Genomic DNA, 26739 nt, shown 5'->3' with positions numbered 1-26739 from the left:
ATATGAGAGTTGAAGTCGGTTTAGTTTTTTTGCTTAACAATTACTTGTTTTATTACTAGTTGGACACGATATGGCGCCGCTGTGGGCACCGAGTGAATTTACGTTACAATGTTCATCGTAATCTAACCTAACGTCAATTCCAGAAAATGTTTCAAAACGACTCCGCACAGTTGTCCTTAGACATTTTCCACAACACTTGTAAGTAATAAAGCATATCGCATTTACTTGGAATGATAAGCAATAATAACTATTTATGATTTCATGCCAACATTTATTAGACAGTTACAATGTACCTAAACAAATAAGAGCATTTAATCGATACTTTGTCTTTCGTCGCCTCATTGGTTCGTTGTTGGTCTCTTGGTTGGTTGAGTCGCACGAGAACAAGTGCGGCTAGAATAGAAAGAAGAGGTGTTTGCGGAAGGAAATTTATTTCACTCACCTTACTCTAGAATGGCTTGGTGCACCAGTCGCGAGCACATACGAAATACTACTCTACCAGCTAGATTGCCAAGTAGTTGTGAATGTTTTTTATCGCATACCTTTTTGGGACTGGTTGGGTAAGCGAAAAATTTGAAAAGCGGTGAGAGCTAGTAAGGAAGGGATTTGTTTAGGCAAAGGCATCGCTATACATTCTTACTTACATATACATATGTGCATATATATTAGCTTATCGATTTCCATGTGCGCTAGTAGCACCGTCGGTAGGATGCGTTTGGGAACAAAACTATTGTACATAATTTGGCAGCGTTTTCACTTTAATCGTGAAAAAGGCATCTTACAAAGAAGGGAGTTTATAACAAAAAAAGCCTTAAAGCATAAGGAATATAATTAATGTGGCTTTTGCTCGCCTACTTTAACCATAACAAATAAATAAAGTTCTGCGTTGGTCCTTCTGAGTTTCCTTTCAATTTCATTGGTGGACATTTCATACTTTCCATAATATTTTCAATATTGTGAATAACAATATGAAATGTATGAGCAGTATCTGCCTGAATGAATGTAAAAATACCTACAGACAAAAAAGAAATGAATGCAAAATCGGCAGAATACTATATGCACGCGTTTCGAAAGCACCGCCGCGACGCGTCCACGAAGGGGGGCAGCGCGTTGACAATACAAAGCAATACGAGCAGCACAAGCGAGTGGCGGCGATTACAGCAGCAGCATAGCACAACACAACAGAGCAAAGTGGAGTACAAGAATAGAAAGCTAGAAGCGCAGACACCAGTGGGGTAGGAATTTTAAGAACATGGAGACAGGCAAACTTAAAAAAGTGAGTAGCGCGCCGCGTTATTCTCGTCCAGCGGCGCGCATGTTCTAGCGCTCGCAAGCATGTGGGTGGTTTTTGTATGCACGTACATGTGGCCGTGCGGAAGACAATATAGCCAGCTGCACCCGACCTATCCCAAGACGCAGAGCAAACAAAGCGATTGGAGAAAATTGTGTAAACGGCGACCACGCGCGCCGTCTTTGTCGGGCGTAAATATTGCTGCTGCTGCTGTCGTCGCTTATCGGCACTGGCTGTGTGACGAGAATGCTTCGATACATATTTTGATTATTTTTGGGGGAATTTTTATTTATTTATATTTCTCGCATTTGATACCCCTATTGCACGTCTATACCTGCGCTCTGATGCTCGCATACGAACTGTCAGTTTTATCGCGTGCAAAATCTTATCGAAGGGAAATTTTTGTACGTGGGCATTTGATCGCATACAATTTTCAGTGCGAATTTGTTGTACGTTCTTTATAAATGTTGCGAAAATTGTATTTTTTTTGCTTGGTTTGTGCCTGAACAGCGTTTCTCTGAATAATACCACTTCTTTCCTAGTCTAGGTGTACGATAAATGGTATGAGATATTTCTTACTTTATATCGTATACCTTCTGCGTTGAACGGTCTACACCTGCAATATATCTCTTACGATGTTTCGTATGCGAGCGTCCATAGCAGGTATAGACGTTCACTTGGAATCTCACAACTCCACTAGCTGTGTAACGCAGCGGTGCTTGTATTTCGGCTGTGTGCTTTTTTGGGACTACTCTTTGCGATCTCAGGGCCTTTTGTTCAATGTCCGGTTAACACAAACCGGAGGTAAAAGCTGATAGCTTGCCCTTCCTTATTCTCACTTTGTGGTCAGCGGTTGGAATGTTATCAAGACAACAATTTGTGTAATAAGTTAAACATTTTAAGTTCAATCTTTAGACTGTGCAAAGCTTATCTTTCCCGAATTGTGAGCTAAAGAAATGCAAGAACTTTTTTGATATTTTTCATTTCATAACCACAAAATTAAACATACATATCTTGCCCTCGACTTTCTTAAAGTTTCTATAAAATGTTATAAGGGAATTCCCTTAAATACAAATAATATACTATCTTCCTCGTATTTGGCACTTAAACCGCTTGTGGCAAATAACCCATGATAAGTGCACAAAGGTGCTTGCATACTAGGGATGGGTAAATTCAATATTCGCAGCCTCGAGATTCGAATTCCAAAATAGCGAATTTTCGAAATCGAACATTGTGGTGCTGAAATTCGGATAAAATTGAATTTTTCAAGAGGAAAATCGAATATCGTCTTTTTCTGCAAGAAAACAACTCTGCAGCTTTTTTATTTCTGACTAAATTTGCCTTAGGGATGCAAGTCAAAAAATAGATGTATGTTTTATCGATTTGATGCCTCGATGCGTATCGGTGTATCGAATATAAAAATCGATATTTTCGAGGTATCGAATGAATTAAAAAAATGGAATAATCGGAACATCGATAAGTGTTTAACTGCCAGTTTCACGAAAGCATTTAAAAATAAAACTAAGTGCAAGTAATACAAAATTACGTCGAACATGTACTTTATGTTATTCCAGAATAAAACAAATGGAAGGAAGGGAGATCGCCAGAAAGAAGGCTAAAAGAGTATACACGTATTGCCCGGATTGTCCCCAAGAGCCATTCATGTGTTTAGAATGTTTTGGGAATCACCACAAACAAGTTTAATGGGTTCATTTGTATAACTACTTTGTAAAAATAATATGTAAAAAATTGTTTGTTACTGCAATAAAATGAATTTAATTTTTTTTTCAAAACCAATTTTTTCCAATTGTTTTTTGAGCTGCGCCGAAGCCACTATAACAGAAATTTCATGGGAAGCCATATATTTTATTATTGCAATAAAATCATATTTATCCTCAATCGTTGCTGTGTGACATGGCGAGAGAGAATAATAGTCGTGTCGGACATATGTGTCCGACGTGGCGTAAACCGCATAGTACAGTGTCACACATATATGGCCGACGTGGCAGTCAATGTGTTAAGTGAAAAATTCGAAATTCGGAAAAAATCTAATAAAAACCATCCCTATTCCATACTGCCGTTGTTCAGCCATGTGTGCCGAGTTCAAGGATATTTTCTTCGGTTAATGATTTTATAAAGCTCGCACAGTTCATAATTCCATCTTTTTTGGTACCAGCCATGAACTATAGATCCTTCATGGAATAGTTCGCTGGAAAATCCTCAAACTAAGAGGAGAGAGGCTCTAATCTTAGGCCAACTTAGCGAATATCAACTGCAATCGCAAGCTGCAGCAGCATCGGGGTCACACGAAAGTGGGTCGCCTAGTTGTAAACCAAGTTTCGTTTCGAACGAATTGTAGGGAGCTAAAAGTGTGGTCGACATCATTCTGAATGGCTTAATAATAATAAATATTTTGATACTTACACATTTGCTAAATTTTTTGCGAAGCTGCTCCTACAATTTTTGCTGTGTGTCTTGATATTGTTACTTAAAACACCAACAGTTTTACTCCGCCCCCAAAACGGCTAATGAATTTCATGAGAAGCTTTTTCAAAGCATAAATACACTCGGAGGTTTGCCATTGCCTGCTGAGGGGCGATCGCTCTTAGAAAAAAGCTTTTTCTAATTTAGATGTTACCCGGACCAGTGAATGAACCCAAAACCTACGTGCTGGTATTACCCACCTCTAACTACTCAGCCATAATGGTCGCTTAGCTTAGGTTACTTTATTTAAGTCCCTTGCGAGATTTGAAGCAATACTAACCGGTATGATTGATGGAGGGCTTTAGTCCTTTGCACAGAAATGTCGATAGGACCTTATGTGTGCAGTACTAACAGGCCTCTTCTGCTTTGGTAACAAAAATTGTGTTACGTAAATAAAGCGCCTGTAAATTTTTAAAGCCTTTTCGCATTCTGCGCAAAATATGTAGTGATATTAGCTTCTCGAAGCGTGTCGTCTTATAACATGGTTTTTTGCTATGCTGAGGCGATATCGCCTTTGTATTTCTTTACGATGTCCAGCAGATGCCTCGTTTAGTGGCAACTTCACTCCATATGCATATCCCTAATTCGTAAAAACGTTGAAGAAGTAATTGTTTGGTGCTTGTTTGTTCCTTTCATTGAACAGTGTTTTTACGTTTCGAGTACCAATCCCAGCGCCCAATCTATTGATGGAGGTTTTAGAAAGACGCACATTTCGATAGCGAGCCGCTTACTCACAAACATACGGCGGTTTTAAGTCGCTTATACTGCAAATAAACGCTGCTGGCTTCAGTGAGTTCGTAAGCCGAATAATAGCGCTGGCATTAAATGACGTAGCGTAAACATAGGTTAACGGCCGGAGAAACATATAAAATTTGCTGTTGATAGAGAGAGTAGCAACGACAACGTCACCGTCATGTGATGGTAAGTTTTCGTTAGCACGCAAATCCCATAAGATTGATCATGCCAGCTGACACGTTCTCCGATCTTACGTCGTTGACTAACTGCGCTTTAATTCGAAGTAACCTCACCGAAGCTCCTTCACTTTCTGCTGTGACCCCAGGGAGCGTACTCTGTAATGCGATGCCAAAGAGAAATGCGATAGACAATCGCCAGAGCGTATTACTTACGATGTATTTGCCTATCGCATCGCATTTCTCTTTCGTATTGCATTACGGAGTAGCCCCCCAGGTTGCGCAAAGGTTGGTTACCGCATTTCGCATTTTGCCTTAAAAAGTAAAGGACAGTTTTTTTTAAGCTTAAGGTCCATTCCAGCGAAGACTACACCACATTAAACAAAAATAATTACATAGATTGTATTTAAATCTGTTTTTACTGTTATAAACACATCCGTAGTGCGACTATCTCGATATAGTATTTTTTTGTATCAAGTTGTCAAGGCATTGCTAAACGTTGTGCTCATAGATATAGCAGGCAGAGCGGGCGCTGCTTGCGCCGCAGTAAGTCTAAGAAAGTAGACTTTGCATTTGCATCGGGCTATGGGCACGCCACTATTCTAAAAAGCCCAACTAGAATAGACCACTTGCCGCCGAGTTAGGTGTCGAGGGGATCTTTCCCTATCCGTATCTTAGTGAGGACGAACTGGGAGTGGTGCAGTGTCTGGAATAGTGGTTCTGTAAGCGTATTTACGTATGGATCGAAGCTCAATAAGAAGGTAGATTGGAAGTGGCTTCTGCCAAGAACTCTCCATCAACCTAAAATTCAGGCTACCGAATCAGTGTAGGGTTTTCCAGGCCGAAAAATAGAAGGTTTCGTATTTGTTGCTCACTAGTGCAACGCCATTCAAGGAGGTGAATATCTATTCCGACAGCCAAGCAGCTATTAAGGCTCTTGGCTCTGGGATAGTTCGTTCGAAAACGGTGTAGTATTGCTTGACCCCCCTATTGACCGCATCGCATTATTATGCTGTTAAGCTCATATGTGTTCCGGGCCTCCATCTCCGAATCACTTCGCGCAAAAACGACTGGTATGATGAGAATACAGCGCGGCTGCTGTAAATACGCAGCATACAAAGCTACCCCGTAGTCAGTGAAGAGAGACGCCTTTTCAAGAGAAAGAAAAGAGAGGTAGGAAGGCTTGAGTGGGAAGAGCTTGAGTGGGAAGAGCTTGAGAGGCAGACAGGAATGCGGCTCGAAAATCAGAAAATAAGGCAGCATCTGGAATCTGGTAATAGATGTCCAGAGTACACTTGAGACGTGGAGGAAAAACTTCTCAACGCTTTTGAATGGCGACACAGATGGCCTTCATAATACTGCGTACAAGATCATGTCGACGATACCGTCTGAATGACTGAAGCCGTTCATGAACCAACTTATTGGACCTTATCAGTGTTGCTTCAGGCCTGGTAAGTCCACCATTGACCAGATTTTCACAGCACGTCAAATCCTGGAGAAGACTCTAGATAGGCAAATCGATACACATCATCGACTTAAAAGCTGCGTTTGATAGCACGAAGAGAAGTTGCCTATCTAAATTTGGGATCCCCGCAAAATTAATACGGCTATGTAGAATGACGTTGAATACAACCTTCAGCTCCGTCCAAATTGGTAAGGACCTCTTCGCGTCGCTTGACTTTTTCAATCTGATGCTGGAAAGCATAATAAGAGCTGCCAATTTGAATCGCAACGACACCATATATACCGGTATCGTCGGTCTAAAACAAAGGGACATAATTGCAGTATTTTCCAGTTTAGAAAAAGAAGCCAGAGAGGTTTGTGTAGCGGTGAATGAAGACAAGACAAAGTACCTCCTGGCAACATATAAAGAGTCCGCACGTTTCGGTACACACGTCGCTGTTGGCAGCTTTAACTTTGAGGTAGTGAAGAACTTTGTCTACTAAGGATCCAGCATAAACACCAGCAATAACGTCAGCCTGGAGATCAAGCGAAGAATAGCTCTTGCCGACAGGTGCTATTTGGGCTCGGTAGGCAATTGAAAAAGAGACCCCTCTCTCGACGAACAAAAGTTATGGTCTACAAGTCTCTCGTCACGACCGTTCTTCTATATGGCGCAGAAACGTAAACGATGTCAAACAAAGATGAGAAGGCTTTTTGTGCTTTCGAGAGAACTATTATACGCACGATCTACGGCCCTGGTCGCGGGGATGACGTGTATAGGAGGAGAGGGAATGACGAATTGTATGAGATTTTTAAAGACATGGACATAGTTAAACGCATAAGCGAATGCGCTGGCTTGGACATGTTCGCATGGACGAAGATGATCCGGTGAAAAGGTTCTTCGACTCCGCACCAATGGGTGGACAACGAAAGCAAGGGCGCCCACGGGGCCAATTGCAGAAGGACATGTCTGCACTCGGTATGATAAACTGGCGCAAATTCGCACAGGAGAGAGGCAGCGAAAGTCTGGGTGCTACCCTGAGCTCGTGTGGTCTACTGCTAAACAAATAAGCGTTTGGTCAGCTCAGCGTGGCCTGGGCGAAGACCTTGGAATACAAGGTGGAAAAATTCTTCTGGACACGTGAATACCAGGGCCCGTGCAGGAAGCTCTAAGGACTAAACAAGGTTTAATATAATCTATGACCCCGATCAATTATAACCCTAGTCAATAAATGCGGGTAATTTGACCTTACGGAAGGGTGATTTTTATGAATCAGCGTTTAAATAAATTAACTTCCAAAAAAATTGTAATATTGCATAACATAAAGCTCACATGTTTGTTTATTTATCCATAAATTTCTACCCTGATGTGTTATCTGATTAATAGGTTAGTAAGGCAGACAGTTTTGGATCGCTCATAAAGTCGTTAATACATTTGAACTTGTCACTCAATTCATGTCCCTCACACACAAAAATGTTGTTAAATAGACACACATATGTTTATAATATACTATATATGTACATATGTATGTTTATGACAACGCTCGCATATGTACATATGTATGTAGTTAAGCGCTCGTATTTGAAAACTAAGACCGACCGCATTCAATGTACAACGCTAATAACTTTGCGGCTATTCTTACGCGCATTTCTGTGTCAATACTTTTTGTTGCAATTTTTATTTTTTTTTTCAATTCATTTTTTCTCAAATGCAACAAAACAAGCGATTTTAAGTATTTTCCTGCAATTTCGTCGCCTCCAATTGCTATACGCCCAAACGAGCGTAAATTCTTCAACTTCAACCACGTTTTGGTTTCATTGCATTTTGTAATCGACACTTAGCTGCAGCGCCGCTCCAGTGTAATGCTATGCATAGGTAAGCGAGCTTGCAGAGGAGAGGAAAAAAATGTTCTCGTCAATTTTCATTGTTTTTTTTTTTGTTTATTGCAATTTTCCAACTCGAATTAAAAATGAAAACGAAAACAGAGACAAGTTAAGAGTAACCCCATATTGCTTGGCTATGGTGGCGCCGACGACGGCTGGGATGACGCTCGCCACGCTGCAACGGCGACTGCCCACAAACAGAGCGCTGCTGTGTCGCAAACTGGCTGGCTGGCAACACAGAGTCGCATTTGCATTGCAAAGCAAAGCGATGCGGTATGAAGCGACGCGGCATGGCGCTGCCACTGAGCGCGCCGTACTGACTGACTCACTTCATATGGCGCTCACGATGCGCGCTCCTTCATAGCGCACCAACAAAAGAAAACAGAAAAATTCGCAGCCCGAAATGCCGCCACAATATTTGGCTGGCGGTGGGCGCTCCATCAGCCTCTGTGTCGTGGTCGCGGTCGCGGATACGCTACCGTGTCCAATGGATGGTGTTTGAAACGCGTATATGTAGTTATGCGTAGATATGTATGATTGTATGATTTCACAGATTTCGTATGTACTTGTGTGTACGTGTATGTGCATGTTGTCATAATGGACGTACATACGTGCCCCATAGCGTCTACACACTCATACCGCCGTCCCGTTTCCGCGTATGCGCACTTGGCCCATAGCGCCATCTCTTACGCTCATGACCCAGATTTCCTTATGTGTGTAATCAATGCAACATGTAGAGAGCTTTTTTGGTATTTTTTTCAATTTTTTTTATAATTTTATTTTTTCTTCCTTTCTTTCTTTGTACACTTCTTTTTATTATTTTCGCCTTCCGCTCCATCGTTCCGTTTTGTACAAATTTATATCATATATATTTTTATAACATACACATATATATATATATATGTATATATACATGCACACACTATATACGTAACCTCTTTGAGTATGTCGATATGTACTTATATATACATATCGCACACCGTCTTCAAAAGAGTCACAACTCAAAAAAAAATACGATCGTCAGAAACTGCGAAAAACTATTTCGTAGCACATGCAAGGGCGACGTTACCTTAGGTTTTTTTTAACAAATTATAACAAAAATTTGCTCCAGCCTTTGCTGAAAGGTAAATAAAAGCCCTGTGTACATTTTTAGCGCATAATTTCCAAAATGCCAAATTTTGAGTTGTGACTCTTTTAAAGAGGGTGTGCGATATTTTCGTACCTATGAATACATTTTCTGGCTACTTTTTGTCCATATCTTAAAATGCCGAGATATCCGTACATGGTATGTATGTATGTTTGTGAGTATGTGTATTTATCCTTTTTATATTCATACATATACATATCTACATATATTTCCATCGCCTTTCGTATATGTGTATATACACACCTATGCATATCTATACATATGTACATACATTCATACATATTTGCACTCTATTGTGTTTTTATTTATGCAGCTATTTGAAGTCATTTGTTCGGCATTATTCAGTCAGCTCGTCATTTAGCCGTTATGTATCCCTATGACGAAATACTCCACCGCTACAATACATATGTACATACATACATATTTATTTATGTAGGTAGTCAGTTATAAAGCTTTTTATTTGCGGCATTTTATTTTTACTTTTTTATTTTATTGTATTTTTTCCCTTGCCGAATTTTGTATATTTTTAGTTTCGTTGAAGAGCCATTTTATCAGCTGGTGCTTCTGCATTAGAACAGCACTGTGTGTGTTTGTGTTAATTGAGGAAGCTTTTAAGCAGGCCATAGAAGTCATGGCACATTCTTGGTCAATAATGTTTTGATTGAAGTCGTTGGCGGTAGACCCCTCTGGTTATGGCATACATCTCCACATTTACATAGATATGTAGATAGGTATGTGTATTAGAGTGGTGCAAAACTACATAGAAAAATCGATTTTTGTAATGTTCACCCATTAAAAAATTTGGCTTAAAATAATGAAAGCTTCTGAGATTTAGAAGAGATTTGAAGATAACGATTTTTGAACTTTTTTTTTATAAAACGAAAAAAAATGCATAAGAAAAAAACTTTTAATAAAGAAAAAAGATGTTGACCAAAATTTAAAAATTTTAGTTTTTTGGTTTTAGTTCTTAGAAAAATTGTATGCATGGAGTTTTAAAGGATATTAAAGAAGCACGTTGATTTTTAATTTTTTTTTGCTGACATTTCGCGCCCACTTTAATATGTACATTAGGGTGGTCCAAAAATGCATGTCAAAAAGTAAAGTTCGAATTTTAATGCTCTCACCCCCAAGAATTGTTTCATATCGGAAAAATAGCTCTGTGGTTTTTTCGAAAGCACAAAAAAAATTTAAAGGCCGCTCAAAGGGCTCAAAATTCTCTATGTATTTTATATAGAGAAAAACGAATTTTTCATGGAATTGTATAGAATTTTTGAAAATCAATATTTTTCGATCGGAAAAGAAAACTCTGTTTCTCTTCAAAAGCCTTCCGTTAATAATACCCAATTGTTTATTTTACCACTTTTTAATGATAATGGTTTTTTATGGGTCCCATAATGCATTTTTTGGGGTTGAAAAAAAAAATCAACCACCCTAATGTGTATATAAACATATTTGTACCTATACATGTACATATATTAAATAATACTCGCCGTTCTTTGCTACATCATAAATACTTCAAAAAAATAAATAACTTTCATGGCATAGTTATACAGTATAACATATACTTCTAATATTTTTTTAAATTTTTTCTTAAACCAAATACCTAGTAACCGCACTTTAATATATCCCTGAAAGTACTAAAATTTCTGAAAGTCCTAACATTTTATATTCATTCAATTGTGTATTTTTTGGTTTAATGTAAGTACAGTTTATTTTTCTCTAAGTTTGTTATGAAGCAACTCTATTCATAACTAAATATGCATAGTAAGTATAAACGATTCTGATCGCCGTTTAAATAAATATTCATGCATGTACGACCACTTCTAATGCTATTTTAGTCATTTTGTTTAAATTTTTTTGTAGGTGGCAACTCTATAAAAAAGTATTTTTGTATAAAAAAGGCTCCTTTGTCATTTTTACTACATAAATAATTTTATATTGTACTTAAATTAAGCAAAAATATTAATTTAAATATTAAAAAGGTGGCAGCTCTTGCATTAAATGCACGAACAATATTTTTATTGTACAATGTCTTTCGTTTGATAAGTAAATATATAAATACTTTTACTTTAATATTGTTACTGAGCTTTGTACCACGATTATGTTTATTAGGAAAAATGGAAAAAGCAACAAAGTCTAAGCGGTAGAATTTATAGCGGAGTGAAAAACGCATTAAATGAAAAATTTTTACTTTGATTCTTTGACTGTTTTCTCCTTTCGAGTTTTGAACCCACAAAACTTTATAATCAATAGTTGTAGTAACATTGATGCACAAGATGCATTTTAAGAGCATTTTCAGCATTTTCATTCGATTTTCGCGAAGAAAAGCCTTGAATGTACTAAACGTGCGCTCGACGTGAGTTGATACAAGTGGCGCGCCCAATTTAAATATGGATTATTAGGATTAAGAGCTATTTCCTTGCCTTTTACAATTAAAGGTAGGAAAGGCAAAAAAAAAAACAATATCTTACAAAGGGCAAAAAAGGCAACATCAATTGTGTATATATGGAATCAGGGAAAACTAAATCGTGGACATTCTTAATCGAATATACTCTATCTAGCAGAAAAAAAGGTAATTTCCATAAAATCCGTTCCCTGCTTATAACACTGACATAAATACCTTTTGTTTGTATTTAACTTTAGCAAAAAATTAATTCAAATATTAAAAAGGAGGCAACTCTCTCTTTAAGTACATTAAAAATAGATATTGTTTTTACAATACCCTTGTTATAAATATACACTTTTCTTTATTAAAAGTTGGTAACCCTATTAAATTTTTGTTTTCTGCTCTTTAAAATCGCTTTGTTTGATACTAATAATGCAAAGCTGACAAATGGCATATTTAAGCGCATTTGTTCCAAATCCCCGTCCAACTATTTTCTATCATGTTTCCCTCTCCTTGATGACTGTAAATAATACGGCTTGGAATACTATCCTTAGGCATTGAGAAACATGCCTAGAACTCTGTTAACAATAATTTCTACCTCACTCTCCACTGCACCATAACGTCGCCTATTTCTTTTAAGCTTTTAAGTAACTTTAAGTTAAGTTTATATGTCAAAATAAGTACTCCTCAAAAATTATGTTTCTTACTACTTTACAATAATAGACAACGGCAGTGCCATGGACACTGTTGAACAGTTTCTTGCCGTTTGATGGCTCTTTGCTGTTTTATTTTATCTTCTCATGCGACTGCCTCATAGCACATAAACCATGCTTAAAAGCTTCAGTACTTTTGGGGAGTAGGTTCTGTTAAGTTAGGCTGGCGTGCACGAATAACTCGTACTTCCACTCGGAGGCAGGATCATGAATGTCCTCTATGAGTGAAAGCCGGGGGCACATCCTTCTGACTGAAGTTACTTCATATTGTCAGTATAGCGTTTGTTAAACCATTTAGTATTTCTAATGGTAGCTGTGGAGCTCCGATATTTTCACTTCCGCTATCTCCTCCAAACTATTGTAAAAGCCTGAATTCATTCCTCTTCCATTCGGTCATAAGGATCGTGAGATTTCACAGTCGTCACGATTGATCCATAGGTCATTATTTACGGCTGTGGTTCATTCTTTAACCCTCCTTAGTAGATAACAAATCGATGGTAGTGAAGAGTTTTTTGCTTATCTAATTTGCATTTCCGAGCCATGTCTAGCCATCTTGTCAACTATTGCGCTCTCTATGGAAAATATCTACGCCTGAAAGGCATAGCAGTCAGTTTTGGTCAGTATTTCGGAAAGTACTTTATTTTTCGCTCATTTCGCGAGATACTTAAATTTTCCGCGTAGTACAAATTTTTATACATTAGAAAGAGAAAATACATATATACATACAAATGTATGCAGTGGCAGCTTTTAAAATTTGGTCGAAAATAATAAACGTTTTGGGGCCAAGTAAGCTAAAAAAAATGCTTTACAGGCTAACCTAATATTCGCGGCTTGCGTTTTGGTACGCACGCCGTAGAATTTTTTTTCTTGCGTCACCCTAAATTGGCTTGCGTGCGTTTGTATTTGATTTCATTGAGTGAAATGTCAAATCAAAATGTCACGCAGAACAAAAATTGGAATTGAGTTAGCTTCGTACGCACGCCGTTCAATTTCGGCTGGTCCCATACAAATTGTATGCGCATGAGAAATTTTTGACAGTAAATTGGCGGCGTGCGTGAATATTAGGTTAGCCTGTTAAACGAACTATGTATAATGAGCTGACTACATTCATTTTTAATTTACTTTGCTTGCGTCATACATAGCTCTGCGGCTCCAATTTTAAAATTGATCCAATATAAAAGAGGAATAGACTTTCATTACAAACTGTTGAGAATATAACGGGGCGTAAAGAATGGACACGAAAAAAACTAGTCGATTGTGTTTACTCATCACTTGCGTAAAACTAACTGTAAATAAAAAATAGGTATACACAATTATAGGGTTTGTTGTCATTATTAATTTTACGTTTCTACTTTTTGTAAGTTCTAAGTATTCTTAAAAATGTGTTCGGTGAAATGTGAGATTGCGGAGGAAATTGTGCGCAAAAAGCAAGAAAATGTGAATTTGTCGCACAATGCCATAGCAAAAACTTTAAATTGTCCAAAAAGTACGGTGACTTATATGTTGAAAAAGTTTAACGAAACCTTATCAGTGCAACGAAGGCCTGGAAGTGGAAGAAAAAAAGGATTTGTGTCGCAGTCAAACGCCAAAGAAGTATTGTCATTATTTCGAAAAAACCCTGGCTTTTCACTTCGAGATGCTGCAAAAAAGGTCCATATGTCGAAAGGTTACGTCCAAAAAGTGCGCAAAAGTAAAGGTTTACGATCATATAAAAAGATTGTAGCCCCAAATCGAAATGATAAACAAAGTAAGATTGCTAAAACACGTGCGCGAAAGTTATACAGTCAAGACATCCTTAAATATGGATGTGTGGTTATGGACGATGAAACATACGTCAAAGCGGACCTTTAACAGATTCAGGACGTAGAGTTTTATTCTGCAACAAAGAGAGGTGGAGTCCCAGGTGCCTTCAAACTAAAAATGTTGGACAAGTTCCCTAAAAAATTTTTGGTGTGGCAAGCCATCTGTCAGTGTGGTATGAAAAGCAGAACATTCATTACCACGGGCACAATAAATCAAAAAATTTATATAAAGGAATGTTTGCAAAAACGTTTGCTGCCATTCATTAAACAACACCAAGGCTCAGTTCTGTTCTGGCCCGATTTAGCTTCGTGCCATTACAGCCGTCTTGCCATGAAGTGGTATGAAAGTAATGGGGTAAATATTGTTGAAAAGGACCACAACCCACCAAACTGTCCACAATTGCGACCCATTGAAAAATATTGGGCAATTGTTAAAGATGAAAAAAGACGTTAAAAATGAGCAGCAGTTTAAAAAGAATTGGCAGAGAGCAGCAGATACCGTCACAAAAACTGATGTCCATCGCTTAATGAGCGGGATCAAATCTAAATTGCGCCAGTTTGTTTATCTTAAAGAGAATTAAAAATGAGTTTTTCGTTTTATATAGTAAACTTAATAAAGAAGATAATAAAACAAAAATAAGATTTCCTTGCTTGTATAATTTGTTGTTATAATGATTTTCGACTGACCAAAATTTTTCGTGTCCATTCTTTATTCATGGTCAAAATAAAGTCGACAGTGAAGGGAGTTTCATCTTTTTGACATAATTTCCAACTAGTTAAACGTGGAATAGTTTTAAGTACATATATTTATATTTAAGTTTCTCTCACTATGTCTAAGATATCTTTCTTCATGTACTTACATGCGCATTATATGATTTTTTGGTTGTTGACAATAATAAAAAGCAAAGATATGAAACCAAATAGCATTTTTCTAAGTTTTTTCTACCTTCATACTTTGATACTCAAAAAAAAAAATAAAAAATGTGATATACATATTTCTGTGTTCATATGGATACATTTTTTCATGATGTCGCGGCAGCACTAATCGCAGTTATCAGCCTACCTTATCTGCAGGTCCTTGGAGTAAAGACCAGAGCCGACTCCTTTTTCGATCTTTGAGCCTGCGCACAGTGCGGCCGAAATCCAAAAGTGCGGCCAAAATTCAAAGCTTTGAAATGATGATTCGAAATTTCGTACCAGGGGGTTTTCGGGGTCACTAATTACTAATCCGCTGTCAGAATTGCAAAATGCAAAATGGCGGATCCAGTATGACGTCTGGTAAATTTCGAGCTTTTTAATTAGATTTCTTAGTAAGATTTTGAGTATGCAGTTTTATAGCCCATTAAATTTTAGTGTAATAAAGTCTAAGTTTGAAGTAGCTAGGACTTACCGTCGATTTTTGAATTTTTTTTTTGTTGACGGTGCCAGTCATTTTCTTCCATACGAAGTATATTCGATGATATGAAGAAAATTAGCAACACCTTAGACAAAAAAATTTCAAAAATTAACCGTAAGTCTCAGCTACTTTAGTCGTGACTTTATTATACCTAAGTTAAATGGGCTACAAAACTGCATACTCAAAATCTTTCTATGATCTCTAATTAAAAAGCTGGACATTTTTACATACACCAATTTGTATAAGCGTGTTAAAAAAAAAAACAAACAAAAAATATAAGGAGCAGAGATGAGTACCTGAGTTTTATTTTATTCTGTAGCTAATACTTTCCTACGTAAACTCTAATAGGTTTAAAAGCAGCTTTCGATAGCGTTTCGTTACTGTTGCAGTTAACAACTCAAATTTTGTTTAAAAATAAACAAAAAATGTACCTTTACATTTTTATTTCTTAAAAATGTCTGTTACAGTATTAGTTTTCACAAATTTTTTAACGTATTTTACTAACCTTCAGACGTATAATACATTTGGTTTTGTTTGATTTCCTGTTCTCTAAAAACTCTTTTTTTTAGTTTTTCCCGAAAGCCCTTTCACAGGTATAGTTCGTTGCTTCGCCGCCCTTCCTTGCTCTTTCCTCTACGTTGCGTATCCACGTAAGTTTGGAGTCAGGCATAATACTTAAGTATTTTGCCTCGGGGAAAAATTCAGGCTAGTCCCTTCCAGCGTTCGTAAAGTGAATTGTTATTTTCCTCTGGAATAAGACAAGCAGTGTTTATAAGGGGTAGCTCTTATTCCATTTTATTTTTCCCAGTTGGAAACATTGTCCAGTGCCGATTTCAACAGCTCACTAGTTGTTGGGGAGTAACCTTATCTCCTTTTGCGTTGTCGTTTTAATTACACCGGCGCACAAAAAAAGTAGTGTGTGCTCTTAACCAGGCCCACCTAGCGACATGTATTTCGACCCACTGAATACGAATGTGAGGTCCGTTTGACTCGTACACCCTCAAAATTTCTAGTAAATTGCGAGAATTGCGAATTTTTTGCCATATTTTTTTCACAATTTTCGCAATTAACTCTAAATTTAGGAGGTGTACGAGTCAAACGAACCTCAGATTCGGATTCAATGGGTCGGAATATATGTTGGTAGGTGGGTCTGGTTAAAAGCACACACAACATTTTTTGTGCCGGTGTTATCGTTTCTTGTCATTGCCGTTTTAATCATCCTTAAGTTATGAAATTCGCTTTCTTTATATAAATATATTAAAACGCCCAAGAGAAGTTACCGGCAACCGTTTCAAAATGGAGAACACTGGCCATATTGGCGCCAAATTATAGTTTTTATTATGCAAATGATTTAGAGCCTTTCTGAATTAAGCTAATGATGATATGTAAATATGTACAAAATAAGTTAATCCATAACCTGCTTCTCAATTCCATTTTAACAAATAGCCTATAAGAGCACTGATTACTTATTCACCTGATGAAAAAATGTTAGAATATATAGAATATATATATATATCGATTGTTTACCTTGTTTAACTGAGTGTTTTCCCTTGTAAGAACTTCATTTGTTGTGAATACTGAGCCACCCTTTTATAAATACTTCATTGCTTGCATACTTAGTTAATAATTTTTGCTCGTAGCTTCACCTGTGATTTTTCAGCTGAAAATACATAAATTTTCTTAGGCTGCACCCACACCGAAAACGACAAAACGTTTGTTGATGTCGTATGGAGCAAGAGTACTTATTTCTAAACCCATACCAACACATCATCCTAACACGACACAATTGCAATAGACAAAAACTGTTTTCTTGTCGTCGGTCGCTTCAAAATCAAATTTGCTTACTTTTAAGGATTACACAAATATTTAACGACTGGTGGAAACGAAGTCCACGTCCTTATTCTATCTTAAAAGGTACCTATCACCCACGTCGACATTTCTTCGTTTACTAATCTGCAACTCAAAATAGATGAAGCGCAATAAAAATTCTGTTTAGTATGTTCTTTACTGGGCCTTTAATTCTTGTGCTAATGAATACGTTTTTTAAGCTTCAGAATTACCTCCATTGCATTAAAGAAAGAAAAAATTGGCCCTGAGTTAGATTAACAACCACTAAGGTATTTTTTAGCACTCAAACATAAAACTAAACTGATATGTTTCTCATAGGAATGCGCGAGTTTTAGCGTTCAATAACCCTCGAGGGGTAACTCTGCGTAAGGCAAGTTGTTCGACACATTTTTTTTTCTAACATTCTCCTAAGGCCTTCAATACATTATAAACCTATCGCGCTTAGAACCTTCGACGTAGTTTCCGGCCGCGCCGCGTTCTAGAGCAGTCCATACTGTTTGCTGTTTTCGGGCACCGGTCAGTTGAATTAGCCGCCATTCTCCAGAAGCGCAGCTCTATCGGTTGAGCGGGAGATAGGCCAGGGCGTCATCGTAAAAAACATTGTTCTTGCCTTACTCAGATTCAATTATCTTTTCTAAAAAGTCTGATTTTGAACAGGCTTTGTTTTTGAATGGACTTAAGTAACAATTACGTTGGGACCTTATCTAGCAAAAATTTTGGGTTCGTGCCCGCTATGATTATTAGTTTCTCCTTTAGAAAAGGTTCATCAGAAGTTTATATCCTTGTAGGATATAGACTATTAGTTGGCACTTACTTACCCTGACGAAGGCCGCACAGAGTGGATATTGTAATTTTTTTGTGACAAAGTCTAATATCTCTGCTTTTCAAGGTCATTTGAAAGGTCAATGTAATTTCTCTTACCTACGAGACTATTTTTCCTGAATTCTTCTCAAAAGCTTACTGTTCATTATCCACACTGTCAGTCGGTAAACCACCGTCAGTGTTGACCTCTCCTTATCATTAGCTCTTATCGAAGCTGTTTTTTTATTTTTTGGGTTATCACAGAAAATAGCTACAACCGATTTGAGGGTATGCCCGCTGCCTCTCTGATAAAAAAAAACCGAAGAGCCCGAAAAAGGCTCGACAGATCTCGAAACCCTCCATCCAAAAGAATCCAGAAAAAAATCTGTTTCTGGAAAGTACAGAAAATACCTGAAAAATCCCAAAAGAACCAAAAAAATCCGAAGGATCCCGGTAAATTTCGAACAAAACTTCAAGGACCCAGACACATTTCAAAAAACTCCTAAAAGTCTCGAAAGAATCTCTAGAGCTCTTAGAGTTAAGTCCCGGAAAACTTCACAGGTTCCTAAAAGATTACAAATGATCCTCTAAAATCCTGAAGGGTCTTGAAAAATCCCGAAGGGTGCTTAAGAAATCCTGATGGATCCGCAAATTTTCGACACAATCTTGGAAAATAATTTAGAAGAATCCCGAAGAATTCTCAAAAAGTTTAGAAAAACCCAAATATCACGTCTTTTTTGCCTTAAAAAAAAACAAAAAGTAAAAATAATCAGTACTTCCTGCACGAATGAAAGGGCTAAAATTTTTTAAAGACATCGGGAGCAACGTTGATCCGGATAAACTGGATAATTCGGAATTATCTCGGGAATCAACTGCAGTTGATCTGGATTAAGTCATAGAGCTCATTCTCAAGCCTAATGCCGAGCAGGGAAATTTTCGGTGACAACAACAGACCAAAACTCAGAGAACGTAGAATACAGACAACATACAAAGCTGGCCGGGGCATCTATTTCGTCGTCGGTAATGCAGCCACCACACTAATTCAGATAGGAATCCAATTAAAATTGAATAAGAGTTATGTATTTGAATTAGTAGATATTAGAATTGGGAGTTCTAGTTCAGTTTCGGGAGCGATCAACGTAGTTCACATCAGTCAAATGAAATACTTCATTTAGTTCATTCTCGTTCACGAAGCGGACAAATTTTTTCGCAACACAATTATGCATACGGCAAGAAGAGAGAGAAAGACGAAAGGCAGTCAAAACGGTGAAAGTTCGTTGTTCAGAATTGCGCACGAAGTATGTACAAGAAGGAGCTGACGAAATTCGAAGAACTCAAAAATGAACTGGTGAATTTGCGTGTGGAGAAAATAACTGAAGGTTCGCCTTCTAAGCTGTCGAAAATTCCAATCAACAACAACCAAACAACAAAATTGGTGAGAAGACCCCTATTGAATTACGATTACGGGGGTACGGTTTAGTTACTTGCCCACTGATTTCGGATTTTTATATTCAAATGCGTGACCCGATCGAAACATAAATTTACTTACACGTATCAGAGGATTGAAAAAACTTAAAAATTTCCGAGTACTAATTTAAAAAAATCGGGTTGATTTGAAATATGGCCTTTTTGTAAAATGGGTCCGGTTGTGAAAAGTTGCAAAGTCCATTTGTAGAAATTTTACAGGAGAGAAAAACAACCTTCAAAACATTTCCTTCAAGGATTTTGCAAAGCTTATTTTGTGAGCTTATCAAATTTTCTGTGCCTCTTTTGGACTTAGTAAATTTGCTTTAAATTAAATATAAACGAGAAAAAATAAAACAAGAACGTTAGTTAATCCTTTTGAGACATTGCGTTTTTAATTTATCTTGCTTCCTATAGCCAAATATGAGTTTTCACAAAAAGTGGACTTAGATTAGATGATAAAGGGTCTTTCTCTGTAGGACTTTCTTTTCGTTGGCAACTAAACTGCTAAAAATTTTTAACTATTCACAATAATATTTGGATTAAAAAATAAAAGTCTGGGAATAAAATTGTCACTGAATCGGGTTTCGATACAAGTACTATCTTCCGATACCTACTCAGTACTCGGTTCAAAAGAATCGATACGAAAATTGCTTGGTATCGGACAAAAAGTATCGAGTATGTATTTTTATTTACTAGTATCGTTTTGTCCCTACTTCGGCATTCACAGGAAGAAATTTTCCATCACTTGAAAATCGTTTTTCCTTTTGCTCTTAAATAAAATACCATATATATTTGAAGTGTACTATAATTTTTCCAATTTTTTTTTTAAAGTACTATAAATATCTTCGAAAATGTTGGCAACCCTAGCATATACCCAGTGTTGCGTATGTAACGTATACGCCCCGCAGCACCATACGCGGTCTCTAACACGTTTACACGCACGCCTTATTAACTTAAAGCGAAGATCAGATGATTTGTACAGTTGTACAGGTTGGCACATTTTGGCAGTCACAGAGTTATGTTGTTTAGAAATTTGAGTTCAGCTCAATAAAAGAATTTCCGAAAAGAGAGCGGTAGTGGTTTGAAAATATTTTGAGCAGGGTTGCCACCTCTTTACAAAGTTTAATTCAATTTACGCTATAGGTTTAGTAAATTATTTCAATATAGATATCAATCGAAATTGCTTAGAATATATTTTATTTCTTAACTGCATGTAAGAGGGTTGCCACCTATTTTAAAATTTAAATTCAACACGAATTACGTATTCTACGTTTAAGATTAGGGGTTGTGGCTTCAATACAGGCCGCAGGTCAAGACGAAGTCGCTGGGCTGATCCTTTTTTTTTATCAGAAATCTGAAGAGCGGCTGTCGAGTATCAAATACTTTTAATGAATTATTTTTTCTGCAACCGGTTAATGTGTTTTGTTATAATGCGCGAGGGGTACTAAGTTTCGTCCCAATATTATCCTTTCTGTGGCCTAACCTGTGTATACATATGTATGTATATTCACTAATGTCTTAATTTTATTTGTAACTTCGTAACTGTTATGATTACGTGTCTTTAAGAACCGGCATATAAATTCCAGAAAATTTTTTGCCACGCACAATAACCACTGCGTTGTGTGCGCCTGACCTAATTAAATATTCTGCCATGAAAAAAATCTGATTTTCACCGGTACCATGACCTATGTATTGTATTTATGTGTGTAATTATGTTATACATACGCGCGCACAACTCCTACATCGAATACACAAAATGTATATTGGAAGCACCTACCTGCCCCTTCCTTCCCCTATAGCAAGCCATCACACCCTCTTTAGCCACCTCCATCTAATAAGAAACAACATTCACCTCGTTTTCAAATTGGCGGCACAATTCAAATTAGATTATCCGATGTAAGCATACAAAATACTGTAAATGTGCCGCGAATGCTGAATGCCGAATTCTGAATGTCGAATGCCGCCGAACAGCGGCGAGTGCCAATGAAAGTGGTCATGTGGTACAATGTGCAATAACATTGCTGTTATTGTTGTTGTTGGTGCTGTTGCTATTGCCACTGAAAGTGATAGTGATAGTGGTGTTGGTATTAGCTAATAGCTGTGCTCTTAAGGCGTGCAATACGGGCAAGTGGCGTGCGGTGGTGAGCACTCTCATGCGCTTTCCAATGCTTTCGTTGCTGTGCCATGGGATGGAGCAAACGCGCGTGCTTTGGTGGAGGGCGCGCGGTGTGTGTGGCGCGCGGTGTGTGTGGCGCGATGAGGCGATGCGGCATTAGATGTTGCTGCTTTCGTTCGGTATGCATTAGCTCTGGCGTATGTGGTGGTGTCCCAGTTTCCATTCTGTCCTTGACCTACTCCACTCAAAATGAAAACACGCTATACATCGCAACGCTACAAATCGCTTTTCGCTGTATGCTTTTTGCTGCTAGCTTTTTGCTGCTAGCTGGTTGCTTGTCTTAGCGCTCATCGAGCGCAGTTGGTGTGCTCACCAAGTGAAGTTATTGACGCTCATCGTCGCTGTTGTCGTCGTCGTCGCCATTGCCATTCCGCTTGCTATTGCTCCTGCTGTCTATCCACTGTTAGCGCGACGATTGTATTGCCGCAGAAGCGCACAGAAACTCTGCTGAGCGCGCTGAGATATATGCTTCTTTATTGGAGTGGATCATTCTGGGAGCGAGCGCGCGCGCGCCAAATCAACGCGAGCGCAGGTAAAATGTAAAATACTCAGCTCTAAGCTACGCGCAAATACAAGCACATTTACCTATACGCGCGCGTGTTGCTCCATCATCTGCAGATTGGGAATAGCTTTGTTTTTGGTGATTTTTTAAAGTTTCTTTTAGCAGCGCGCGAGCGACATTAGAAGAAAAGCTTTGAGCGCCATATCTCGCGCATAGCATTTGAAGTAATTTGCACGCTCTCGCTGAGCAGCGCGGCCGGCAACATTAGCGCGACGTCCGTACATATGGCGCTTTCCGCGCGCGCTCACACACCAACACTTAGACGCGCATCAACATTTTTTCTTCGAGCTACTTGCTCACACACACACCTGTACATTTCCGCCTTGTCAAATGCTAGCAATTGTGTTGAAATTCACTGCGCTTGTATGCGTTTCGTTTTCGCTTTCAATGGTTTGTTCAAATGTATTTGCATATAGGTTTTCACATATGTACGCGCGCACACAACCTATATGCACACGTTGAATATTTGTAAACAATATGCTTGACCTAAATTACAGTTTCTTGTTTGAGTGAAAAAGAAATATACGAACAGCCGACCGAATATACAGACGGCGGAACATGCGACCAGCGACGAATGACGCGCGGTGAGCAGTGAACGGTGAGCGGCGCAAAAACGACCAACTGAAATGAGCAGAAATAATAAAAGCGTTTTTCTTCTTTTATAAAACCCAGTTCTAAGAGGTACTGGCTGTGCTGGTAGTGGCGGTGGCGGTGGCGGCAGGGGCATCTCCCTTCCATCTTAGCGGCCGCTAAGTGCAGCTTACACTGCAATCACGTTTGCATCATGGAATGGTGTCACAGCTCGCCACCCGCCGCCCCCCGCTGCGGTAGAACAGCAGTTGGACTGGGCTGATTACATTTTGTTTGCTTGTATTTTTGCCCTTATTTCGCGAAAGGGGGCAGATAGATTTCAAATAGGAAAACAATCTTTAGAATAAAGAGCATTCGTAGAATATATGTATGTATGCATGTATGTATGTGTGTTTGAGAATTATGCACGCAAATTAGATTAAAGCATTTTAAATAAAAATTTTAGTGTCTTAATTATTTATTTAGTACTGAATTCAAATTTGGTATCGAGCGCTAAAAGCAGCGATGAATAGTTTTTGGGGGCATAATCGATTTGTTGGCAGGAACTTCGCAAAGTCATTGAAAATTTAGTAAATTGACGTTTTCTCTGCAAAATATATGCATACATATGTCGACTTCCTTATGAAATTTGCTAAAAATTGTAGCAAAAATCCATCTAAAATTTTCTAAAATTTTTCATTTCTGATTTTACACTGGGAAATTAGCGAAAACTTTGAAATCTTTAATTTTTACTTCACTGATTAAGATAAGATTTCGGATTTTATTCATTTCAGGACCATAAAATAATTTTCAAAACAAAAGTAAAAAATTATAGTTTTTTTGATGACAAAATTTTTTCAAACAGGCGCTCGAAAACATACAATACAAAATAAAAACCAAAAAAATAAAAAATTAAATCAAATTAAATATAAAATAATAAACAAAATTAAAACCAAAAAAAAAATCAACCAAAAAAACAAAAAAAATAAATAAAAAAATCTTTAAAAAAACAAAAACAATAGTATCAATTAAAATAAAAAAAAATACATTTAAAAAAAAACTTAACAGAATTACAAAAATTAAAATTATTTTCAAATAACAAATTAAAAAAATAACGCTCAAAAGATGGAATAATTTTACTATTTTTGATGAAACATTTTTTTTCAAACAGGAGCTCCAAAACATGAATATAAAAAACTAAACCCAAAAAAATTAATGCCCGGTTTTACCAATCAATTTTAAAACTTATCAGACTGTTTAAATTTAAAGTGACAAACTTTCCGCACAAAATTGTGTCGTTTTACATTTTAACAAGCTGATAAATTTAAAATTGATTGGTGCAACCGGACATAAATAAAATGAAAAAAAAAATTCATTTAAAAACTTATAAAAAAATTATTACAAACATCTTTAAGGAATAAGAAAGTTGAATAAAATTAATAAAAAAATATTTTTTTAAATGATTTTTAATTAGTAATCAAATTAGGTAAACGAGATGACGTAAGAATAAAAAGATAAAAAATTACATTAGGGCCAGACTTAAAAAATAATGATTTTTTTTTAAACGTGTTCATATAAAATCATAAACGAAATTAAAAGAAAAAATTTTCGTGGACGTCTTTATTTTGTACCTGGAACAAAATAAACGGCTACCCCATGATGTTGATATATTAAGGCAACCCTAAGATACATATGTTCCCATATCTATTTTTCTCCATAAGGAATAATACCACTAAAATACCTTCCTGGAACGCCAACTGGGAGTAATCTACATACATATATTAAGTTATAACGAAAAACGGTGCGTGCTACAAATGAAGATTGGCAACCAGCCACCGCAGAGCTGTCGTCTAAAGTTTTGATGAAGCAAGAGCCTAGAGAAAGCAGGAAAGTTGAGAAAGATAGTTCACGTCACGATCTACCGTTCTTTTTCTTATGGTATGAAGTAGAAGTTTCCAAAGATTTCTGGGTGAATGAAAATCCGGTGATCCTTTGCCTAATAGCGAAGCAAACTGGGACAGTGTTATCCGCACTGTTTACGGGTACGACGTTAAGCACAGCGTTAAGCGCTAGAATAGGGGTAGTTCGGAGGGCTTCGCTAATTCCAACAAAGGCAGCACTTAACTAAAATAAATGTTTCTAGTGAATTTCAGAATGCTAACTAATTATAACCCATACAAAGATAATTGGCTCGAATATGATTTAAGGTAAATTACCTTTGCAGAAAGACCCCACCTCCTTCCTGCAGCGCTTATAAAAAAGTATAGGGCAGCTGATGCTTTTTGTTGCATTCGCTCCTCAAATGCAATTCGGCTTACAGTGACTTCTTGTCTAGGATCACACCCAACGCGATCCGAGAGCACAACTGAAAAGGAAGCTGGGCATTTAGCTATTTATATCTCCCGGTTAAATAGTATTTCCAGGAATACACCTAGTCCGCTAATAGTGCTTATGTAAAATCATACAGAATATCTAGAAACTTCCCCTGATGATGAGCGCCACATCGTCAGCATAGGAGATAGTGCAACAGCCTTTCATTTCCAGCTGCGTTGACGTTGACGATGCAGAGAATTGGTGTGAAAACGTTCCGCTGCGGGATGACCCTACTCGTCCTTTCCTGGATAGAAGCTCTTCCCCATTCCGCTATGACATTTCGGTGGCGGTTAGCACGTTAGCGATATGAACGACCATCAACCGCTATGTTTTGACTGACCTTACCGGCCATTGTTTTTTATATGTATACTGGTGGGACCGGTCTCCATGGTAAGATCATGGTGAGTCTCGTTAACATTTTGTCTCCCTCCATATAAAGTCATAAATGGTAAAATAATATCGATTGCGATTACTTATACGAATCAATAATAATAAGTAATGAACATCAAAATTAATAAGCATATTGATAAAGGTATCGTTGAATACATCAGACATGATATCGATAAATATACCGCTATTAATATCGATAATTAGTTAATATTTTTTGTCTTTTTGCTACGTTCAACTCTTAAGAACACATCGATAAATATGTATCTCGATGATTTTAACAAACGTGATATCGATAAATATATTGATATTAATTTCGATAATTAGTAAATAAATATGTACTTTTAACCCTCCAGAAACGTTTAGCTCCAACAACAACCGCTAAATATCCAATATCTTCTCCCTGCTTTTCAGCCGTGAGAGCGGATCGAATGCGCGGGGGTCGCAACAAATTCGGACCTATGTACAAACGCGATCGGGCGCGAAAACTACAAATGATGCGTCAACGACAACTCGCCTTGCAAGCGCTACGCACATCCATTGGCTCGGTTGAGATGAAGTCGTCGCCACTCTCGCCTGGTTACCAACAAGCATATCCAAATATGAATATAAAACAAGAAATACAAATACCTCAGGTTAGATACACGTATTAAGTATTTTAGCGAAAACACGATATCAAAATTAAATAATATCTATCATTTAAACTAATTTATCAACTTTATTCCTCCTCCTCCAACAGGTGTCCTCTCTCACACAATCACCAGATTCATCGCCCAGTCCCATTGCGATTGCGCTCGGGCAGGTCAATACAAGCGGCGGTGTGATATCAACGCCCATGAATGGTGGTGGCGGTGGTGGTAGCGCTGGTGGTGGTGGTGGTGGCGGCGGCGGTAATGGCAATGGTGGCAACACCGGCGCCAATAATAGCAGCAGCAATAACGCCAGCGATGGACTCAACCGCGGTGGCAGTGGCAATTGCCACGACACTGGAACTGGATCTCTGCAGAATGCGTCCGACGCGAAAATGTGGTATATGCTTTACTGTCTTATGAAATGTTAGCTTTAACTAATTACATACATACGTTGTTGATGCATGAA

General features: G+C 37.7%; 1 protein-coding gene across 3 annotated transcripts in view; it reads left to right on the top strand.

Annotated features, from left to right (window-relative positions):
* The window catches only part of LOC118739040 (nuclear hormone receptor FTZ-F1), a 628268-nt gene that overhangs the window by 9964 nt on the left and 591565 nt on the right, over positions 1-26739 (top strand). For 2 of the 3 annotated variants that reach the window (XM_036470137.1, XM_036470136.1), the window contains 2 exons: positions 26056-26276; positions 26381-26670. In XM_036470137.1, the coding sequence (XP_036326030.1) occupies positions 26056-26276; positions 26381-26670 (511 nt within the window). The remainder of the gene's footprint in view (positions 1-26055; positions 26277-26380; positions 26671-26739) is intronic. The other variant, XM_036470138.1, reaches the window with a different exon arrangement.

Source organism: Rhagoletis pomonella, unplaced genomic scaffold (genome assembly GCF_013731165.1).
Source record: "Rhagoletis pomonella isolate Grant_MI unplaced genomic scaffold, Rhpom_1.0 Rhpom_scaffold_00005, whole genome shotgun sequence".
In the NCBI taxonomy this organism is placed as follows: Eukaryota; Metazoa; Arthropoda; class Insecta; order Diptera; family Tephritidae; genus Rhagoletis; species Rhagoletis pomonella.
The sequence above is the reverse complement of the archived record's forward strand: the minus strand, read 5'-3'. Positions and strand labels throughout refer to the sequence as shown.